At 37.1% G+C, this 17,752-nt stretch overlaps 1 protein-coding gene across 6 annotated transcripts in view; it reads left to right on the top strand.

Moving 5' to 3' along the window:
• The window catches only part of PRKN (parkin RBR E3 ubiquitin protein ligase), a 1,303,276-nt gene that overhangs the window by 634,510 nt on the left and 651,014 nt on the right, over positions 1 to 17,752 (top strand). For all 6 annotated transcript variants that reach the window (XM_081250470.1, XM_081250471.1, XM_081250469.1 and 3 more), the window contains exon 5: positions 13,754 to 13,837. In XM_081250470.1, coding sequence (XP_081106596.1) covers positions 13,754 to 13,837 — 84 coding nt within the window. The remainder of the gene's footprint in view (positions 1 to 13,753; positions 13,838 to 17,752) is intronic.

The following is a 17,752-nucleotide window of genomic DNA, read 5'->3' as shown; positions in this document are numbered from 1 at the left end:
AAAAATAAACAAATGAACCTAATGAAACTGAAAAGCTTTTGCACAGCAAAGGAAACCATAAACAAAATGAAAACACAACCCTCAGAATGGAAGGAAATATTTGCAAATGAAGCAACTGACAAAGGATTAATCTCCAAAATTTATAAGCAGCTCACGTTGCTCAATATCAAAAGAACAAAAAACCAATCCAAAAATGGACAGAAGACCTAAATAGACATTTCTTCAAAGAAGATATACAGATTGCCAACAAACACATGAAAGAATGCTCAACATCATTAATCATTAGAGAAATGCAAATCAAAACTACAATGAGATATCATCTCACACCAGTCAGAATGGCCATCATCAAAAAATCTGCAAACAATAAATGCTGGAGAGGGTGTGGAGAAAAAGGAACCCTCTTGCACTGTTGGTGGGAATGTAAATTGATACAGCCAGTATGGAGAACAGTATGGAGGTTCCTTAAAAAACTAAAAATAGAATTCCCATATGATCCAGCAATCCCACTACTGGGCATATACCCTGAGAAAACCATAATTCAAAAAGAGTCATGTACCAAAATGTTCATTGCAGCCCTATTTACAATAGCCTGGAGATGGAAACAACCTAAGCGTCCATCATCGGATGAATGGATAAAGAAGATGTGGCATATATATAAAATGGAATATTACTCAGCCATAAAAAGAAATGAAATTCAGTTATTTGTTGTGAGGTCATGGACCTAGACTCTGTCATAAAAAGTGAAGTAAGTCAGAAAGAGAAAAACAAATACTGTATGCTAACACATATATGTGGAATCAAAAAAAAAAAAAAAGAAATTGGTCATAAAGAACCTGGACGTAAGTCGGGAATAAAGACACAGACCTACTAGAGAATGGACTTGAGGATATGGGTAGGGGGAAGGGTAAGCCTTGACAAAGTGAGAGAGTGGCATGGACATATATACACTACCAAACATAAAATAGATAGCTAGTGGGAAGCAGCCGCATAGCACAGGGAGATCAGCTCGGTGCTTTGTGACCACCTAGAGGGATGGGATAGGGAGGGGCGGAGGGAGGGAGATGCAAGTGGGAAGAGATATGGGAACATATGTATATGTATAACTGATTCACTTTGTTATAAAGCAGAAACTAACACACCATTGTAAGGCAATTATACTCCAATAAAGATGTTTAAAAAAATTAAGAATTAGAATGATTTGGGGCTTCCCTGGTGGTGCAGTGGTTGAGAGTCCACCTGCTGTTGCAGGGGACACGGGTTCATGCCTCGGTCCGGGAAGATCCCACATGCTGTGGAGCGGCTGGGCCCGTGAGCCATGGCCGCTGAGCCTGCGCGTCCAGAGCCTGTGCTCCACAACGGGAGAGGCCACAGCAGTGAGAGGCCCGCATACTGCACAAAAAAAGAAAAAAAAAAGAATTAGAATGATTTATAACTAAGATCTAATTTGTCCTTCAACAACAATCTTTCACACTTTGCCTGATGGAAGAAATAGACATAGAAAGAAACGATTTTTAGAGAAGTTGGTTTTATTAAATGTTGAGCCAAAGGGGAGGAAACTGTAACATAATAATGGAGGCAGAATTCTTACAGAAAGACGTGGGAAACTTCACAAAACTTTTGGTGTGTAGTTCGGCCAGTTTGAATTAGTCCTGAGAAAGTTCAGATAATTACGAATTTAGTTTGTTTTAATCTAGAATTAAGACTTTTTCTCTCCTGTCTCATTAGGCCATAACTAAGCTACAGTTATTTTTAGAGGTGGTTGAACCTGGATTGTAGCAGAGGGAGGAGGAAGAAAGGGAGAGAGAAAGAAAGGAAAAGGTAGAAGTATCTTGACATGAAAAGTCCCAGAGTAAAATTTATGGACTAGAGCAAATGTTTTCAGTTCATATGAAACTGTGCCTTGCTAAAAAAACGGTCTTTGCCAACATACATGTCCAAGGACAAACTGACTTTTCTTTTCGCCAAGAGTCATTTTTGGTTTTGGGGAGGTCTGGGGGTTTTCTAAAAATTTATTTTTTATTAAGAAGTTCTTACTCTTTTCAGCTCAAAAAAACCCGGGTCAGAAAGGGTGGGAATGTCCCCTGCCCATATGCTGGCCATCACTGAAAATTCCTGGTCGTAGGATTACATGGTAGTGCCATTAGATTTACAGCACAGCTAGAAGCCTGCTCATTACAAGTATGTCTAATGCTTAATTGAGGGAGGCCCATTCAACTTCATTGCCCTTTAGGACCCTCAAGAAGCGATTTTTTTCACAGTTTTGTCCAGTTCTTATCAAGCCATTTGCCTACTTATGTCCTCGAAGTATGCATCACCTCCATTAGTGCAAAATGTATAACTTTTGTGGACTGGCCAAGACAGTCACTCCATATTGCTACATCTTCATGGGCAGTTCATTACATTGAAGCAACTGAAAAATTAATTAATTTGTGATCTGTTAATCATTTAAACATGTCCTTTATTATTTCTTCCTTTCCCTTTTTTGAAAAAATGTGGCTGATTGAGTTCAGCATCAGTTGGGAATTCAGAGTGGTATATACTACACACCAAAATGTGATGTGTTATTCACCAAGCTTTATTTCTGAGAACTAAATAATAATGTTTATATGATGATGATGGTATCTGGGCATTCACTAGAAACTAATAAACTTCTTATCTCATTTAATAAGCATAGTCCATTTCCAGTCATAATTATCAAGATGTAAAGCCAGCTGAGATAACTAGGAAGCTTTACGTGATAATAAATGTTGTTATTTAAATCAATTTACATGTCTTGAATTGAAATGAGAGCTACCATCTCAACAGTGAGAAGCATATTATGCTGCCTGAAACTGCCTCTAATCTGAGCTGCAGCAAACTTCTCTCCATGCAGTAGCAAGATTATTCTTAGTAAAGAGAGTTTGAACAGATGAAGATAATCATATGCTTCTCTTAAATTAAATCTGTTAAGAGTGCATAAAAGTGAATCACTGTATCTTTAAGTCTTTATTTGTCTCCATTGTTTCAGTTCTATGAAATAGGACAAAAATAATCACTGCTGTTTAAATCCCACTATCACTGTGATGTGCCTACAGCAAAGCTGTCAACACTGAGTAATATAATTGAAAGCATCTCGTCGTTTAGGGATAGTTTGGTAACTGGAAATCGTGAAGGAATAAGCACATTGTTTGACGCTTACTGCATTTAGCATAATGGCACCCTACACAGAAGGACTCTCAATAAATAATGACAGTGATTGACTTTGTCAAAACTCAGCGGAGCTGTAGTGCAGTGGACCAAGAGTTGTTTCGCTTACAACGGTGTAGGTATTTTTAGAGATGTGATGTTTCTTTCTTGTAATAGTTTCCTTGGAGGGAAAAACTATGTTATTGAGTATTAGATTATGAAATGCTTGCTTGTTATGATATGAAACACATTTTAGTAATGGAAGGACATTTGTTTTATACCAAATCATGCCAAATTATGTTTTATAAGCTATAGAGATACCCCAGTTCTTGGGGAAAATCTCAAAGACCAGCTGAGATGTTCTTTTTAAACAGCTGTTGAGTTAACTCGGCAGCATTGGGTAATCAATACGAGCATAGACACTTGCTCTGGTTAATTGCTGCTCCCAGCAGCAGCTGCATCATTATGTATGAAGCATCTCTTCAACTCAGAAATGGAGTTATGTTTGAGACAGTAATAAGTGAGGTATTTAGATTGTCTACGAATACACATAGCCCCAGTTGTCCCCTTACTAATATCTGAATGCCCTGGTATAATTATAAAGGATTTTCACATTAATTAACTCATGCATTACCCTGTTTGACTCTGAGCTCTTATTACTCACAATTTACAGATAAGAAAGTGAGGCATAAAGACCTTTAAAGTGATTGGCCTAAACTCTTGTGAAATTACATTTAGAACATAGATCTTATGAATCTTTGCCTACTGGGGTGCTCTTTCCATGATCACATTTTTCTCATACTAGAGTTATTGAGCAGTACCTGCTAATATTTATTGAATATTAACTATGTGTATAAGTACTTTATCTCATTTAACCATCAATCCTATGATGTAGGTACAATTGTTGTTTCCACCTTACACATAAGAAACTGATGTTCTGATTAATTAACTTCCTTATTGTTGCATGTCTGGTAATGTCTATTGGATTTGAAATCCAGTCAATCTCAATCAAAAGTACAAAGATGCTGTTTATCATGATGGCATACCCATTGCTTTGAAATCAGTGCTTGGCAAACTATTACATTTAAATGTATATTTTAATGGCATCTTAATATCAAGTAATAGTAGTGTAGATTAAGATATTTAGGAGGCACAGAAGTAAAAAACTATTTATTAATTATTGATACTGTCTTGTTGAGAGTATATGTATATCACAAAACCACTCTAGGAGTTGGTGGTACCTAGTCCTGCTTTCCCTGCGCAGAATTCTTTCTCTTGTGGAATTTCACTTTTCCTGTCTGATTCCTAATCATTCCTCAGATCTCATCCTAAACAATAGTCCTTCAAAAATCTTGGTCAGGGGTCCCTCCTGTGTACCCTCAAAAAATCCATGTAATAATTATTTCTTCAATCACTTTTATCCTCCTAATTGGAAAAGTCTTATTCAATGATTTATCTCCAGTCTAGGAAAATACCTGTCACATACTGCATGCGTAATTTGTTGAGCGAATTAATGACCTCAGTGACTTAAAATTTGCATCAAATTAATGTGTTTCAAGGAATAGAGGATTGCACATGGTAGTGGTTTCAAATTCTCGAGTAGCTGAATAGTGCTTTTCTGAGATCAGAGAAATTACATTAAATAATTGGAAGCCATTGATAAGTTTACGTGTGGGTGCAGATACTTTCTGCTTCTGCTTATGCCCAGATGAAAACACAAGAGGGAGCCTAATGGACTATCAGAGAATATGCCAAATTAGTGCTAGTTTGTTATTTTTGTCTCCATAAACCATATCCAATGTGACACATTACTGTTTCATAATATTTAAAGACTTTTATTAGAAAATATATCACTAGGTATTTTGAATAAAAATGCAAGGAAATCGAGGGACTTCCCCAGTGGTCCAGTGGTTAAGACTCTGCACTTCCACTGCAGGGAGCACGGGTTCGATCCCTGGTTGGGGAACTAAGATCCCTCATGCTGTGTGGCACGGCAAAAAAATTTAAAAAAGGAAAGGAAATCTGAATAGGCCTAATATGGTCAGAAACCAGGGCAAAAAGCTGAAGGTAAAGTGAAAGAAGACCAAGTGCAACAGCATGGGATGGTTCTCTATTGGTAGTGATAAGAAACTGCAGGTTAGAATCTCATTCAGTGAAGTGCCAAACTAACATTGGGCAAAGCGTTGCACAATAGCATCTTCCAGTGAAGAGGGCTCTGTGAGTCCTTGACCGAAAGAATATGGTCGAGATGACATTGCTACTGCAATTGGGAAACACCTACAAGCACAAGCAGCCCCTGGAAAGACTCTGATTGAGAAGAACCGAGGGCAGGAGCCCAGCACTGCTTGTCAGCCATGCAGCTGAGCCATTTTGGAGGTGAACGTTTTGGTCCCTAGTTGAGCCATCCAACTGACCACGTATGGAGCAGAATGGAACTGGCTCACGAAACCCTACCCAGCCTAGTGATCAAGCTTTTATTAAAATGTGGGCAAGATTTTCCAACAAGAGCAACGACTTCAGATATTTCATGTTACAAAATAAGGAAACATCCATGTTTTTTGTTATTAACAAATTTTGTAAAAAATGGATACTCTTTCACAAAAATGCAATACTCTTAAGGCATGCTAAATATGAGAGTTAAGTACTTGTGTAGGGGGCCAGGATCCTTAGGAAACAGTTCTGTGGTCACCCCAACACGTGAACAGATAATCACCTTAGGTTTCGAAGCTCTATACAGTATAGATAGCATTAACAGATTTTCACTGGGAACCAAGGTTGGTTTGTGCATGTGAAAGTGCTACGTAAATAACCCAGTTCTTTACTAATGCAAGAAGATGGCAGTGCTTTTACTTTTATTGTGATCATTATTTTCCTGCTGGTTAACTGGAATTCACCTAATCATTTTTTCCCTCTTCTGCTTCCTTCTGTCCTATATAAAATAGTTTCAAAAGAAGGGTTAATTGGGCTTCCCTGGTGGCGCAGTGGTTGAGAGTCCGCCTGCCGATGCAGGGGACATGGGTTCGTGCCCCGGTCTGGGAAGATCCCACATGCCGCGGAGCGGCTGGGCCCGTGAACCATGGCCGCTGAGCCTGCATGTCCGGAGCCTGTGTTCCACAACGGGAGAGGCCACAGCAATGAGAAGCATACCACAAAAAAAAAAAAAAGAAGAGTTAATTACTATTACTATACTCTCAAAATTGGGAATCAAAATATTAACAAGGACTGGACTAGGAGTCTTCTTCAGGTCTTTTTTTTTTTTTTTTAAGTTACAATTCATGTCCTAATAACTCTTCTTCCATTAAAACATTTGTAGAAACAGTTGGGCTAATATATGAACACTGGGTCCCTTTATGTAGTCTGTAGTATTCTGTTTTTCTATGTAATTAACTGTATTGAGACTTACAGTTTGGTGTTCAGAGATAAAAGTCTGTAAAATATTCATGCTTTAAGAAATCACAGGGGGCCTCCCTGGTGGCGCGGTGGTTGGGAGTCCGCCTGCCGATGCAGGGGATGCGGGTTCGTGCCCCGGTCCGGGAGGATCCCATATGCCGCGGAGCGGCTGGGCCCGTGGGCCATGGCCGCTGGGCCTGCGCGTCCGGAGCCTGTGCTCCGCAGCGGGAGAGGCCACGACGGTGAGAGGCCCGCATACCGCAAAAAAAAAAAAAAAAAAAAAAGAAATCACAGGAAATAAATTCAAGTTTTAAAAGTATATACATTAAGTAAAGCACAATTATGTTTGTTTATAAAATGTACTTTAAATTTAATTTGCCAAAATAAATACATACTCTCTGGTTACATTCATCATTTACTTCTTTATATCTCCTTGGCCATAAGATTATATTCTCTACTTAAAAGTTTAAAGGAATGACTCTAGGGAAGTGGTCAAATATTCACATATTTCAACTAAAAAGTAGGTTTATGTAAAAAAAAAAAAATAGCCTAAGCACTTGGCAACTGAAGTCACATATTGAATTATCATTTCTTAAACTTTCATATTATGAAAGGTCTTTCTCCTCATCTATAAAAATAAGTGTGTCAGGGACAGACATGAAGGTGAACCCCAGTGATCTCCCACCTCCTAGTGTCCATGCTTTTGTGAAATCCCTTCCTCTTGAATGTAGGTGGTTCTGGTGATTTCCTTCTAATGAAGAGAATATGACAAAAGTGATGAGATATCTACCACTTCCCTGATCATGTTATATAAGACTCCCCTTTATTACACCTTAGAAGACTGTATCTTAGGGACCTAAGCAGATATTCTGCTGTGAAGTAAGCAACCACGTTTAGGAAGTCCACGTGGCAAGGAATGGTAGGAGGCCTCCAGCAGGCAGCAAAAAGCAGTGACAAGAGCTTTGAGGACCCATCTTTCTTCTCCAAACAGAATAAGCCTGATTTATTTCTTTTATACTTTGGATTCTATACACAATTCATTGGAGGAAAGTTCTGCTTTAAAAGAAAACACAACTTTGAAAACCACAGATCTTTCAGTTTTATCGTTTTACAGATGAGAAAAGTAAAGCCTGATTCAATTAATGTATTTCTGAGTATTCACCTTGTTTACATACAGCATTTTGCTACCCACATCAAAGCACATAGATATAAGTAGGACATGGTTCTTCACTTTAAGAATTCTGTAACTTGATGGTGAATGTTAGTAACCAGTTCAAAGCCACAGAACTGGTTATTCTTTTGTTTTGATTGACAGTGGCTTGTATTATCCTATAATAAAAGTTATAAACTATTGCCTCCAAAGGCTGTAAGGGGAAATTACTGAAGAGGTAAAGATGCTTTTAAAAAATTTTTTTTTAATAGTTTCATTACATGGATTGTTTTTTAAACCATATTGGCTGTGATCCCTAATTGTCGCCCCCCACACACTTTATCACGTCTGGGTGCTGAATGGTAAATATAGAAATGGTTAACATTTGTTGAGAACCTACTGTGTGCCTGGCATTGGCCTAACTTTTATATTTAATCCTTGCAATACCCATTCTGGTATTACTCCATTTGTCCTGGGCTAGCTGTTCCCTGAGTGGTTAAGAGAACTTCCAAAGTTGCAGAACTACTGAGAGACAGGGCCTCAGTAAGTACTTGTTGAATAAGGAGTGGAATAAGATTCAGTTCCCTGTTTTAAATTATGGAACAATTTGCGCTCAATAAAGTGCACAGAATTTAAGGGTTCAATTCTATGAGCTTTGACAGTTATGCACACCCATGTAACTACTACCCCAATCAAAATACAGAACATTTCCAAAAAATGTCCTCATGCCTCCTTCCAGTCAGTACCAGAAATCAGCTTCTGATTTCTATCACCATAGATTAGTTGTTTTGCCGAAGTTTAGTATTATGAGGCTTTTTTCAAATTTTAGCCATCATACTGGCTAAGATGCGAAACCAAGTAAAATTCTATTTTGTTATTTTAGTTTGCATTTTCCTAATTATTAATGATGTTGACTATCTTTTTATATGATTATTGGCCATGTTTATGTCTCCTTTTATAAAGTCTTTTGCTTATTTTGAATTGGGGTGCTTGTCTGTGTGGTGCTATTTTTAAAGTTCTTTATATAGTCTAAAGATGAATTATTGCACAGATATATGTATTACAAATATTTTCTCCAGTCTGTGGCTTGCATATTCATGTTTAATAGTGTCTTTTGATGAGTGGAAATTTTTTAAAATTTTCATTGAAGTTCAATTTATAAATTTCTTCATTTATGTTTAAAGCTTTGTGTGTCCTTATAAAAAAAATTCTGTCTGTTCCAAGGTTGTAAAGATGTTCTCATTTGTTTTCTTCTAGAAACTGTATGGAGTGAGGAAGGGATTTAGATATCAAAATTCAGTTGTTCAAGCACCATTTGATACAGATTCTCATTCCCTCAGAGAATTTCCTTGGCAACTTCTCAGTTCGTTTTTTCCCAATACACTTTACTGAGAAATAGTTTGTGTAAAATAGACTGCCTCCATTTAAAGGGTACAGTTTGAAGAGTTCTGACAAGTATATAATCCCACAAAACCACCATCACAATCAAGATAGAGAACACTTCCATAACCCCTATATTAGTTTGCTAGAGGTACCATAATAAAGTACCACCAACTGGGTGGTTTAAGCAACACAATTTTATTCACTCACAATTCTGGAGGCTAGAAGTCTGAGACTAAATTGTCAGCAAGGTTGGTGTCTATTGAGACCTCTTGCCTTGGCTTATAGATGGTTGTCTTCTTCTGTGCCTTCACGTGATCTTTTCTCTGTGTATGTCTGTGTCCCAATCCCATCTGTTAAGGACATCTTTTAAGGACACCAGTCACATTGAATTAGGGTCCACCATAATGACCTCATTGTAACTTAATTACCTCTTCAAAAACCCTATCTCCAAAACAGTCATATTCTGAAAGGGTTAAGACTTTAACATATGCAGTTTTAGAGGACACAGCTCAGCCCATAACACCCCCAAAAGATTCTTCATGCTCTTATGTAGTCCATTCCACCCTCTACCCCCACCCGAAAGCTACCACTGATCTGTTTTTGCCACTATAGATTTGTTTTCATTTTATATAAGCAGAATCATGCACATATTCTATTTCATATTTGCCTTCCTTCCCTCACATAATTTTGAGAATCATCCATGGTGTTGCATTTATAAGTAACGTAATACTGTTGATTATTGAGTAGTATTCCATTGGATGGATATACCACATTTTGTTTATCCATTCATATTTGGGTGGTCTCCAGTTGGTGGCTATTATGAATAAAAGTGTTGTGAGCATTTGTATACAATTCTTTTTGTGGACTCGTTTTCACATTTATCTCAGGCAATTATCTAGGAGTGGAATGGCCAAGCCATGTGTTAGTTGTATGATTAATTTTTTTTAAATGTCTAATAGATTTCCAAAGTGGCTGTGTCATTTTATATTTGCACCAGCAGTATATGTGTATTCATTTGTTTTATATCTGACCGATATTTGGTATGAATATTCCTTTTTAATTTTATTCATTTGAGTGAGTGTGCTCAGTTAATTTACAACCTCAGTCTTTGTGGCTAGTCCATAAAACCTATAAGAAAAAGGATTCTCTCTTTTTCATAACTGTATTCTTAGAGTTTAAGAGCTGTTTAATAAAGAGTTGTTTGGTAGATATGTATTGATTCAAAGGACTTTTCCCTATTATTTTCCCTGCTTACTAGTAAATGATTGCATTATTGAGCCTCTGCTATAATCACAGCACCATGCTTAGCTTTATTAGAAGCATAGATCTTAAAATCAAATGGAGGAAGATGAAGAGCAAGGTTACTATATGACTGATGGAAATATCAGTCATGCTTTAAGAGAGTTATAAGCAGCATGCTCTGGAAAGTGAATGACCCCTGGGGAATGGTTGGGTAATCTGGAAACTGAGAAAAAGGAGAAATGAAAAACCCGCTGGGTTAAGTCCATTCCCTTGAAACTGGCATCTTATTGCTTACCTATCTACAAGATTAAACATAATCGTACTTGGGGAGTTCTATTTTGAGAAATAAGAAATCCTGCTTTCAACAGTTACCATTTTTAAATAAGTCAACATGTGCCAGGCACTGTGCAAAAGTCTTACAGGTGTTATTTCACTTAATCTTCCTGAAATCCCTGTGAAGGAGCTATTTAATCCCTCACTTTTCAGATTAGGAGCCCTAAGTTTAGAAAGGCAAAATGAACCTTGCTCAAGAGCATATAGCTAATAATTGGTGGAATTGGGATTCAACAGGTTGGTGAACTTTGACTCTCCTTCTCTGTATCATTTTATTGCAGACAGAGAGGAGAAGTTAGGAGGGTGGATGGAAGCCTCTGAGTGTAGCTGTCTTAAAGACAGTTTTGCTGTCCTTGTATTATGTCAGTAGTATAATTTTCAAAATAATTTTAGTCCCTTAAATTTAATTCTTCGACTTAGATGTTTGTGGAATCATTCAAGAGGCTATTTTAAATGCAACACAGTTGATGATAACCTGAGATAATTGGTAAAAGTGTAGTAAAAAATACTATTAAAATTACCCTTTTCAAAACCTGTAAATGCCAATACTTTGTAGAAATATTTTGTAAAACATAATGCATAATTTGTTTAAGGAGCAGTGTATATGCCCACCTATGAAGAACAGATTATAGAATTGATTTAGATAATTCAGGAAAAAACCACACCTTTGCTTAAACTGCCTGTCTGAAGCTTGTCAGAGTGATATTCAGGTAAGAATTAGTTAAGTACTTCAATTTTCCACTTGATTGGATGTGACGAGACATAGCCAGAATGACTTGTGGCCAGAATGACTTGTGGATTTGTTCTGGAATTCTTAAGAATAAATATTATTTTAAGACTCATATTTTATAGAGTTTTATCTCTGTTTATTATGCCACTGAGTCATTTTTCTGAACTTCTGATTTACATGCATCACATAAATGTATTTAAATAATATTCTGCTTCATGATTTTCAGCTGCTGGTAACATTAATCAAGACAAATCCCCAAATGTTGTAATTTTCCACTCTCTTACTGATTCAAACAACTTGAATCACTGGATTCTATCAATGCCTTCTTGGATTTCACAGGTCAACAGTACTAAGGTTTTAATTGAAGTAATTTCTCACTTGAGACCCAGAATGCAGCTACTCGTACAAATGAATGAGATTATATGGTGGCCAAAATGCTGCTACCATATTTTTGAGTACTTTTCAATATGAACTTGGAAATTTTTATTTACTATCAAGGATTGGCAAGCTTTTTCCATAAAGGGCCAGACAGTAAATATTTTAGGCTTATTGAGCCACAGCTCAATTTTGCCCTTGCTGTGCAGAAGCAGCATAGACAATACATAAATGAACAACCATGGCCGTGTCCAATAAATTTCATTGTGGACATGGAAATGTGAATATCATTTACTTTTCGTGTGCCATGAAATGCTCTTCTTTTTGTGCTTTTCAACCATTAAAAAATGTAAAACCATTCTTAGGTTGTGGCTGTACAAAGGCAAACCCTAGGCTGGATTTGGCCAACAAGGCCACTGTTTGCTGACTCCTGATATAGAAGCTCAAATAATTTATGTGTTTTTCTTGCAGGAGAAAGTTTTCTAAAAAGCAACCACAGGATTCTTTATTAAGATGTATTTCACACTGTTCTATCTGACATTTTTTTTCTGATGTCTTTCTCCAATTCTATACCTTCGAGAGATGAAATACATTTTTTTGTATTCTTTCCTTGATGCATTCTAATTCATAGCTCCCTTGTGCTGCCATGTGATTTGCAGTCCTTGTTAATCTTGTGGTCTTGACACCTTTCTTACTCCTATATAAAGCCCATTAATTATAAATGCTTTACCCATGCAACTATTAAAACAATGTATGCAATGAATAACCAATTAACATTTTATATTTTCTAAAACTAGAAAGGAGCAAAGTTAAAACTGCTTTATAATGGCAGAAATTAACTGGGAAATTTGTTTCTATTTTCAGGATGGTTATAGCAACAGCATTCAATTCTAATAGTTTCAGCAGTATGGATAAACTAGCACATATATTTTATTATGTTGAATTCTCATATCCAACGGAGTTCTATTCAGTTTTATTACCTGTATGTTTTGTTATGGTCTGAGATCAAGAAGAAAACTGTGAATGAGTTTTCTATAATTTCCTTGTACAACACAAGGGTTTGTCAGATAAAGTAGTACTTATGTGACAATTATAGGAATTGTTACATAAATGTTTTTGTTGCTTTTTGGACCCTGAAAAATTAACGCATGAAAAATTCGTATCTGTGGTAGGCACAGAAAGTTTCATTGCATTCTGTGTTTCTAAGCTGGGGATCTGACCTTTCTATCTAGAAGATTTTTAGGATCTTCTGCTTATTAAATTGTAACTTTCTCCCTGTTTGCTGCTCCAGGTCTCACTCTGCTTTCTCTCCCGCCTCCTTTTTCTCGAGGCTTTGGGCTCCTTGTGGGCCTGCACGGCACAGAGGCCCCCTCCACTGATGCAGCCTATTGCAGATTTCCAGAAAAGTGTGGACCTCTCTTCTCAACCAAATTTCTGCCTTCTGTTTTTCTTGGTACTATGGGTTTACACGTTGCTAGTTATTAACCGTAATTCTCACGGTGCCTCAGGAGGGAGAGGAGATACAGGTGCCTCTGCTCAGCCTGCTGACTGCGCCCAGCGGTCCTCCAGGTGTGCCTCCCCGTGCTGCCCTGCTGCCCCCAAATAGTCCTTTTGAGTGAGACTTGCATGTGTGTTTTCATTTAAAAGTTATCAACTGAAATTGCAATGAACTTCAGAAAATTATTTAAATTTTTTAACAATTAAATATAACTGCAAAGGGGAAACTACTACATATACATGTGATACATGTTTGGAGCAATATGCCAAATATCATCTTAGTACATTGATGAAAATGGTTTTGACCTACCAGATCCCCCAAAAGGGTCCTGAGAACCCCCAGGGTCTATGTATCTTACTTTGAAAATCTTTGGATTACCTATTAATTTCATTATCGTTTTATAGCATAAATAGACTTTAGAAAATGCATTAGGGAATACATTTGAATTACAATTTGTGCACCAAGTATATGCTGTTTTTTCTCAAAGGGTCCTTCTTGCTGGGAAGATGTCTTAATCCCAAACCGGATGAGTGGTGAATGCCAGTCTCCAAACTGCCCTGGGACTAGAGCAGTAAGTACTGGTCAAATATGTTCTTTCATTATGGCATCTCCAGTGTTTACTAGGAAATGAGATTAGAGACAAAACACTAATTGATTCTTCCCATCCACTTTTATATTTACAAAAAGTGTTATAAGATTCAAAAGTGTTCATAATATTCACCAAAAATTCTGCCTGTATCATTGCCTTGCAGTGTCACTTTCCTAGAGACTTAACCACTTTGGGTGATTATGTTGAAACATGACAATTTAAATTCCTCACAAGGTGATATTCATGGAATATAAAGAAGATCCTATTCGGAGTCTGACAACAGAAAATAACAAAGCTGTAATGTTCATCTTTTTCCTAATGCTGTGATATTTTACATTTACATTCCATATCATTCAAAATTGCTCTTTCTACCTTTCTTAGCAGTTTTCTGAAATAGTGGGCTGTTAGAAAGTTTAGAATGAATGACCAGCTGTAACTGGAATCCCCATCCTCTGTTCTCTGCAATCCATTTTGTCTTTGCAAACATATACCATATGTTTCACATAGAGAAGGTATTTCTGGAATGAGAGCCTAAGCACTGAAGTTATTTTTTAAATAATTTTATTATTATGGTCATGTTTATAATTTGTGTATTATACTTTTTACTTTGAAAATCCTTGGGTCCATCATAATCTGATTATATATATTTTCTGAGCTGTAAATACTCTTACGGCACCAGCACAAATGTCAAGTTAGTTCACAAACTGTCACAGCCAGCTGGCAGTTAATATCTTCTCTAAGGAACAAAGTCTGTCAACAGCAACAGGTAGAGTGTTTGAGCTAGGATCACTAGATGTGTCTTCTCTCTCCAATCTGCTGGATGACTGCAAGGCTACAGAGACAGCAGTGAGCAGCAGTAATGATCATTCTCCATCAAACAGGACTAGGGACACTGAACAGCTTTTTATTAATGCAAATCTTGAAGAAAAATAATGACTTGTGCGTCACTCGCTGTTATCGAGGCACAATACAGTCTTGCAAGTTTGCTATTGGGATGAAATTAAAGTATACATACTTTGTAGTACAGATTTCTTAAGTATAATAGTATTTGCGTGTATATATGTGGATGTAGTATGCATATATTATAGTATACATGCCATGTAGATATAATTACATTTAATAATAATTTAAATCCTCTGGTGCATGTCACATTATGATCTCCATATCATCTTTACAGCAATGTGAGCTCCTTTGAAAATCTACTTCAGTCATTGACAGTCTGACTGCCTCTGTGTACCTTCATATTAATTGGGAGGATTCAGCATCGCAGGAGAGACAATCTCGCATCTTTAAGGATTTAGCTTCAAACTGGTCACAGGGCTACTGTGTTGCTAGGGCTGAGAATCACGACCTTTGCTTGCTGAATATTCACCTCGCCTATTTATCAGTATACAGAGCTTCGTCTAAATCAGTTTATACTGAAGCTTTATTTCAGACAGCATGGTGAACTGACACCCTAAAAAATCCTTGCAGTGCACACTATATAAAAGTAATGAATTGAATTCCAAACACATATTTTTAAAGAACAGCTGAGCTGACAACATAGTAAGGAAAAGGTCATATGCCAAAACGTAAGAGAAGGCTAGACTCCAGAAAGGAAACTGTGTAAGCTAAAACCACTCACCACCGGGGGTTACAGCCTCAGACCAGGCAAACGCTGGAGACTGCTGGTGAGTTTAGGGCCTCATCAAGGTGGAAAGTGAAACCATAGAATTCTACATGAAGAACCTCCTGGAAAACATGATTTCTTCCTGGGATCAAGTGGAGAGAGGAAGGTGCTGGGGATAGTTGCCTATTTTGTTTTCACTCTAGGTAGAAATGTTACTCCTAAGAATCTGTAAGCACAGATCCATCTTTACCTGAGTTTGGGGCTAAATTTTACTCTTTCTGTGTGCGCTTATATAAAGTCCTGAGTCTAGAATGTTGTTTAGGGTGGCCATGAGTTGGCAGTGCCAGGAACTGGGCTGAGACTAACCCACATCCTCCCAAGGAGACCTGTGCTCTCAAATGAGTCCTAAAATAATTCCCTCAGATAAAGTTTCACAGAGCATGACCTAACAATCAGAAAAATCACAGATGGAAGCATGCCATCATGAATGAGAGCGAGCAGAGTTCAAACCTGGAAAGTACACAGAGATTAAAGTTGCCTGGGAAAGATTATAAGTATGTTTAATGTGTTTAAAAAATGAAAGCGCACATATGATTAAAAAACAAAAGACTATCAGAAATATCCAGTCAGATTAAAAGATTAAATACACACACACAAACATGCATACCCACATGTACATACATGCACACAATAACATGAGAAATTCTAGAATTAAAAACTATAATAATTGACACAAAATTGCCTAAATGGGCTAAACAGCAGGTAAGTAGGTGAAAGAGCAATTCTAACTTAGATCTGAAATTTGCCCTGATAAAATTACTCAAAATGCAGGCAGAAAATATAACAGATTTAAAATATAAAAGAGAAGTTAAACAATATGGTGGATAAAATTAGATTTCCAGAAGAAAATAATAGAGAGAATAGTGGAAAGGTAATATTTTAAAAGATAACAAAGCAGAGCTTTCCACAATTTTTAAGACTCAAGAATCCCGAGGAGTAGGAATAAAATGAAAGCCCCACCTAAATCGATCACTGAAATTGCAGAACAGAAAGATTCTAAAAGCAGCAGAATGAAGAAGACTGGTTACTACACAGGAGAAACAATCGATAGTTATTAAACCAACAGCAACATCAGAAGGCAGATGACACAAGAACAATATCTTCAAAATGTTGAAAGAAAATAAATGCTAAACTAAAATTGTATTTAAGAAAAACTTTTTAAAAACAAAAGACAAGGTCAACAACCAAAAAGACATTTTCAGGTAAACAGAAACTCAGGGAATTAACTTCCATCTAAACCTTTCAAATATTTTTAAGTTAAATTATTTCAGAAAGAAAGAAAATGATCCCAGAAGGAAAGCCTAAAATGCGAGAAGGAATGATTGGAAAAAATGTAGAGAAACCTAAACAAAATGTAACAATCAGTATGATAATAATTGATTAGCAGAAATATATGCAAAGATAAATAAAGTTTCTGAACAATATTGCATATAAGCATCGAACATAAAGTTAAAGCATTCTAGGATCTTTGTACTTTTCACCAGAAAGGAAAGACAGTGACTAAAATTAAACTTGTTTTTGGTACATGAATGTTCATAGCAGCTTTGTTTGTAACAGTGCACACTGGAAATAACCCACATGTCTAACAACAGGTGAGTGTGTAGACAAACTGGAAGAGCCGTACGGTGGTTTACTGCTCAGTGATAAAAAGGAAGTCACTGTTGACACACACTACAACCCGGATGGTTCACAGAATAATTATGCTAGTGAGAGAAGCCAAACAAAAAAAGGAGATGCTGCGTGATTCCAGTTATGTGAAATTCTAGAAAAAACAAGCAATCTACAGTGATAGAAAATAGATCAGTAGTTGCCTAGGGACTGGGTCGAGGCAAGTAGAGCATGAGGATGGGACTCAAAAGGGCCCAAGGAATCTTTGGGGATGAGAAATTGTTCAGTATCTTAATTGTGGTGTTGGCTTCATGGATGTATATGTATGTCAAAACGTAGGCTATTTATCCACGTGCAGTTTATTTGATGTTAATGATACCCCAGGAAAGCTATAAAATAACAATGCTAACATTTTATACAATTATGAGATTTCACATAAAAATTCAAACCTCAAGCTCATCCTGAAAAGCCATAAGATCAGGCAGCTCTGCGTTGGCCTCTTAGCCAGAGTTCCTCACCCCCGTGCACTCCTCAGCTGGCTGCCGAGGTGTGTTAGTGAACTTGAAGGCTTTCCTCTGGTGTGTAATTCTGAGGACACCTCACACTCCCGACACGTTTGG

The sequence above is a fragment of the Mesoplodon bidens genome, assembly GCF_964165515.1.
Source record: "Mesoplodon bidens genome assembly, chromosome: 12".
Taxonomy (NCBI): domain Eukaryota; kingdom Metazoa; phylum Chordata; class Mammalia; order Artiodactyla; family Ziphiidae; genus Mesoplodon; species Mesoplodon bidens.
The sequence above is the reverse complement of the archived record's forward strand: the minus strand, read 5'-3'. Positions and strand labels throughout refer to the sequence as shown.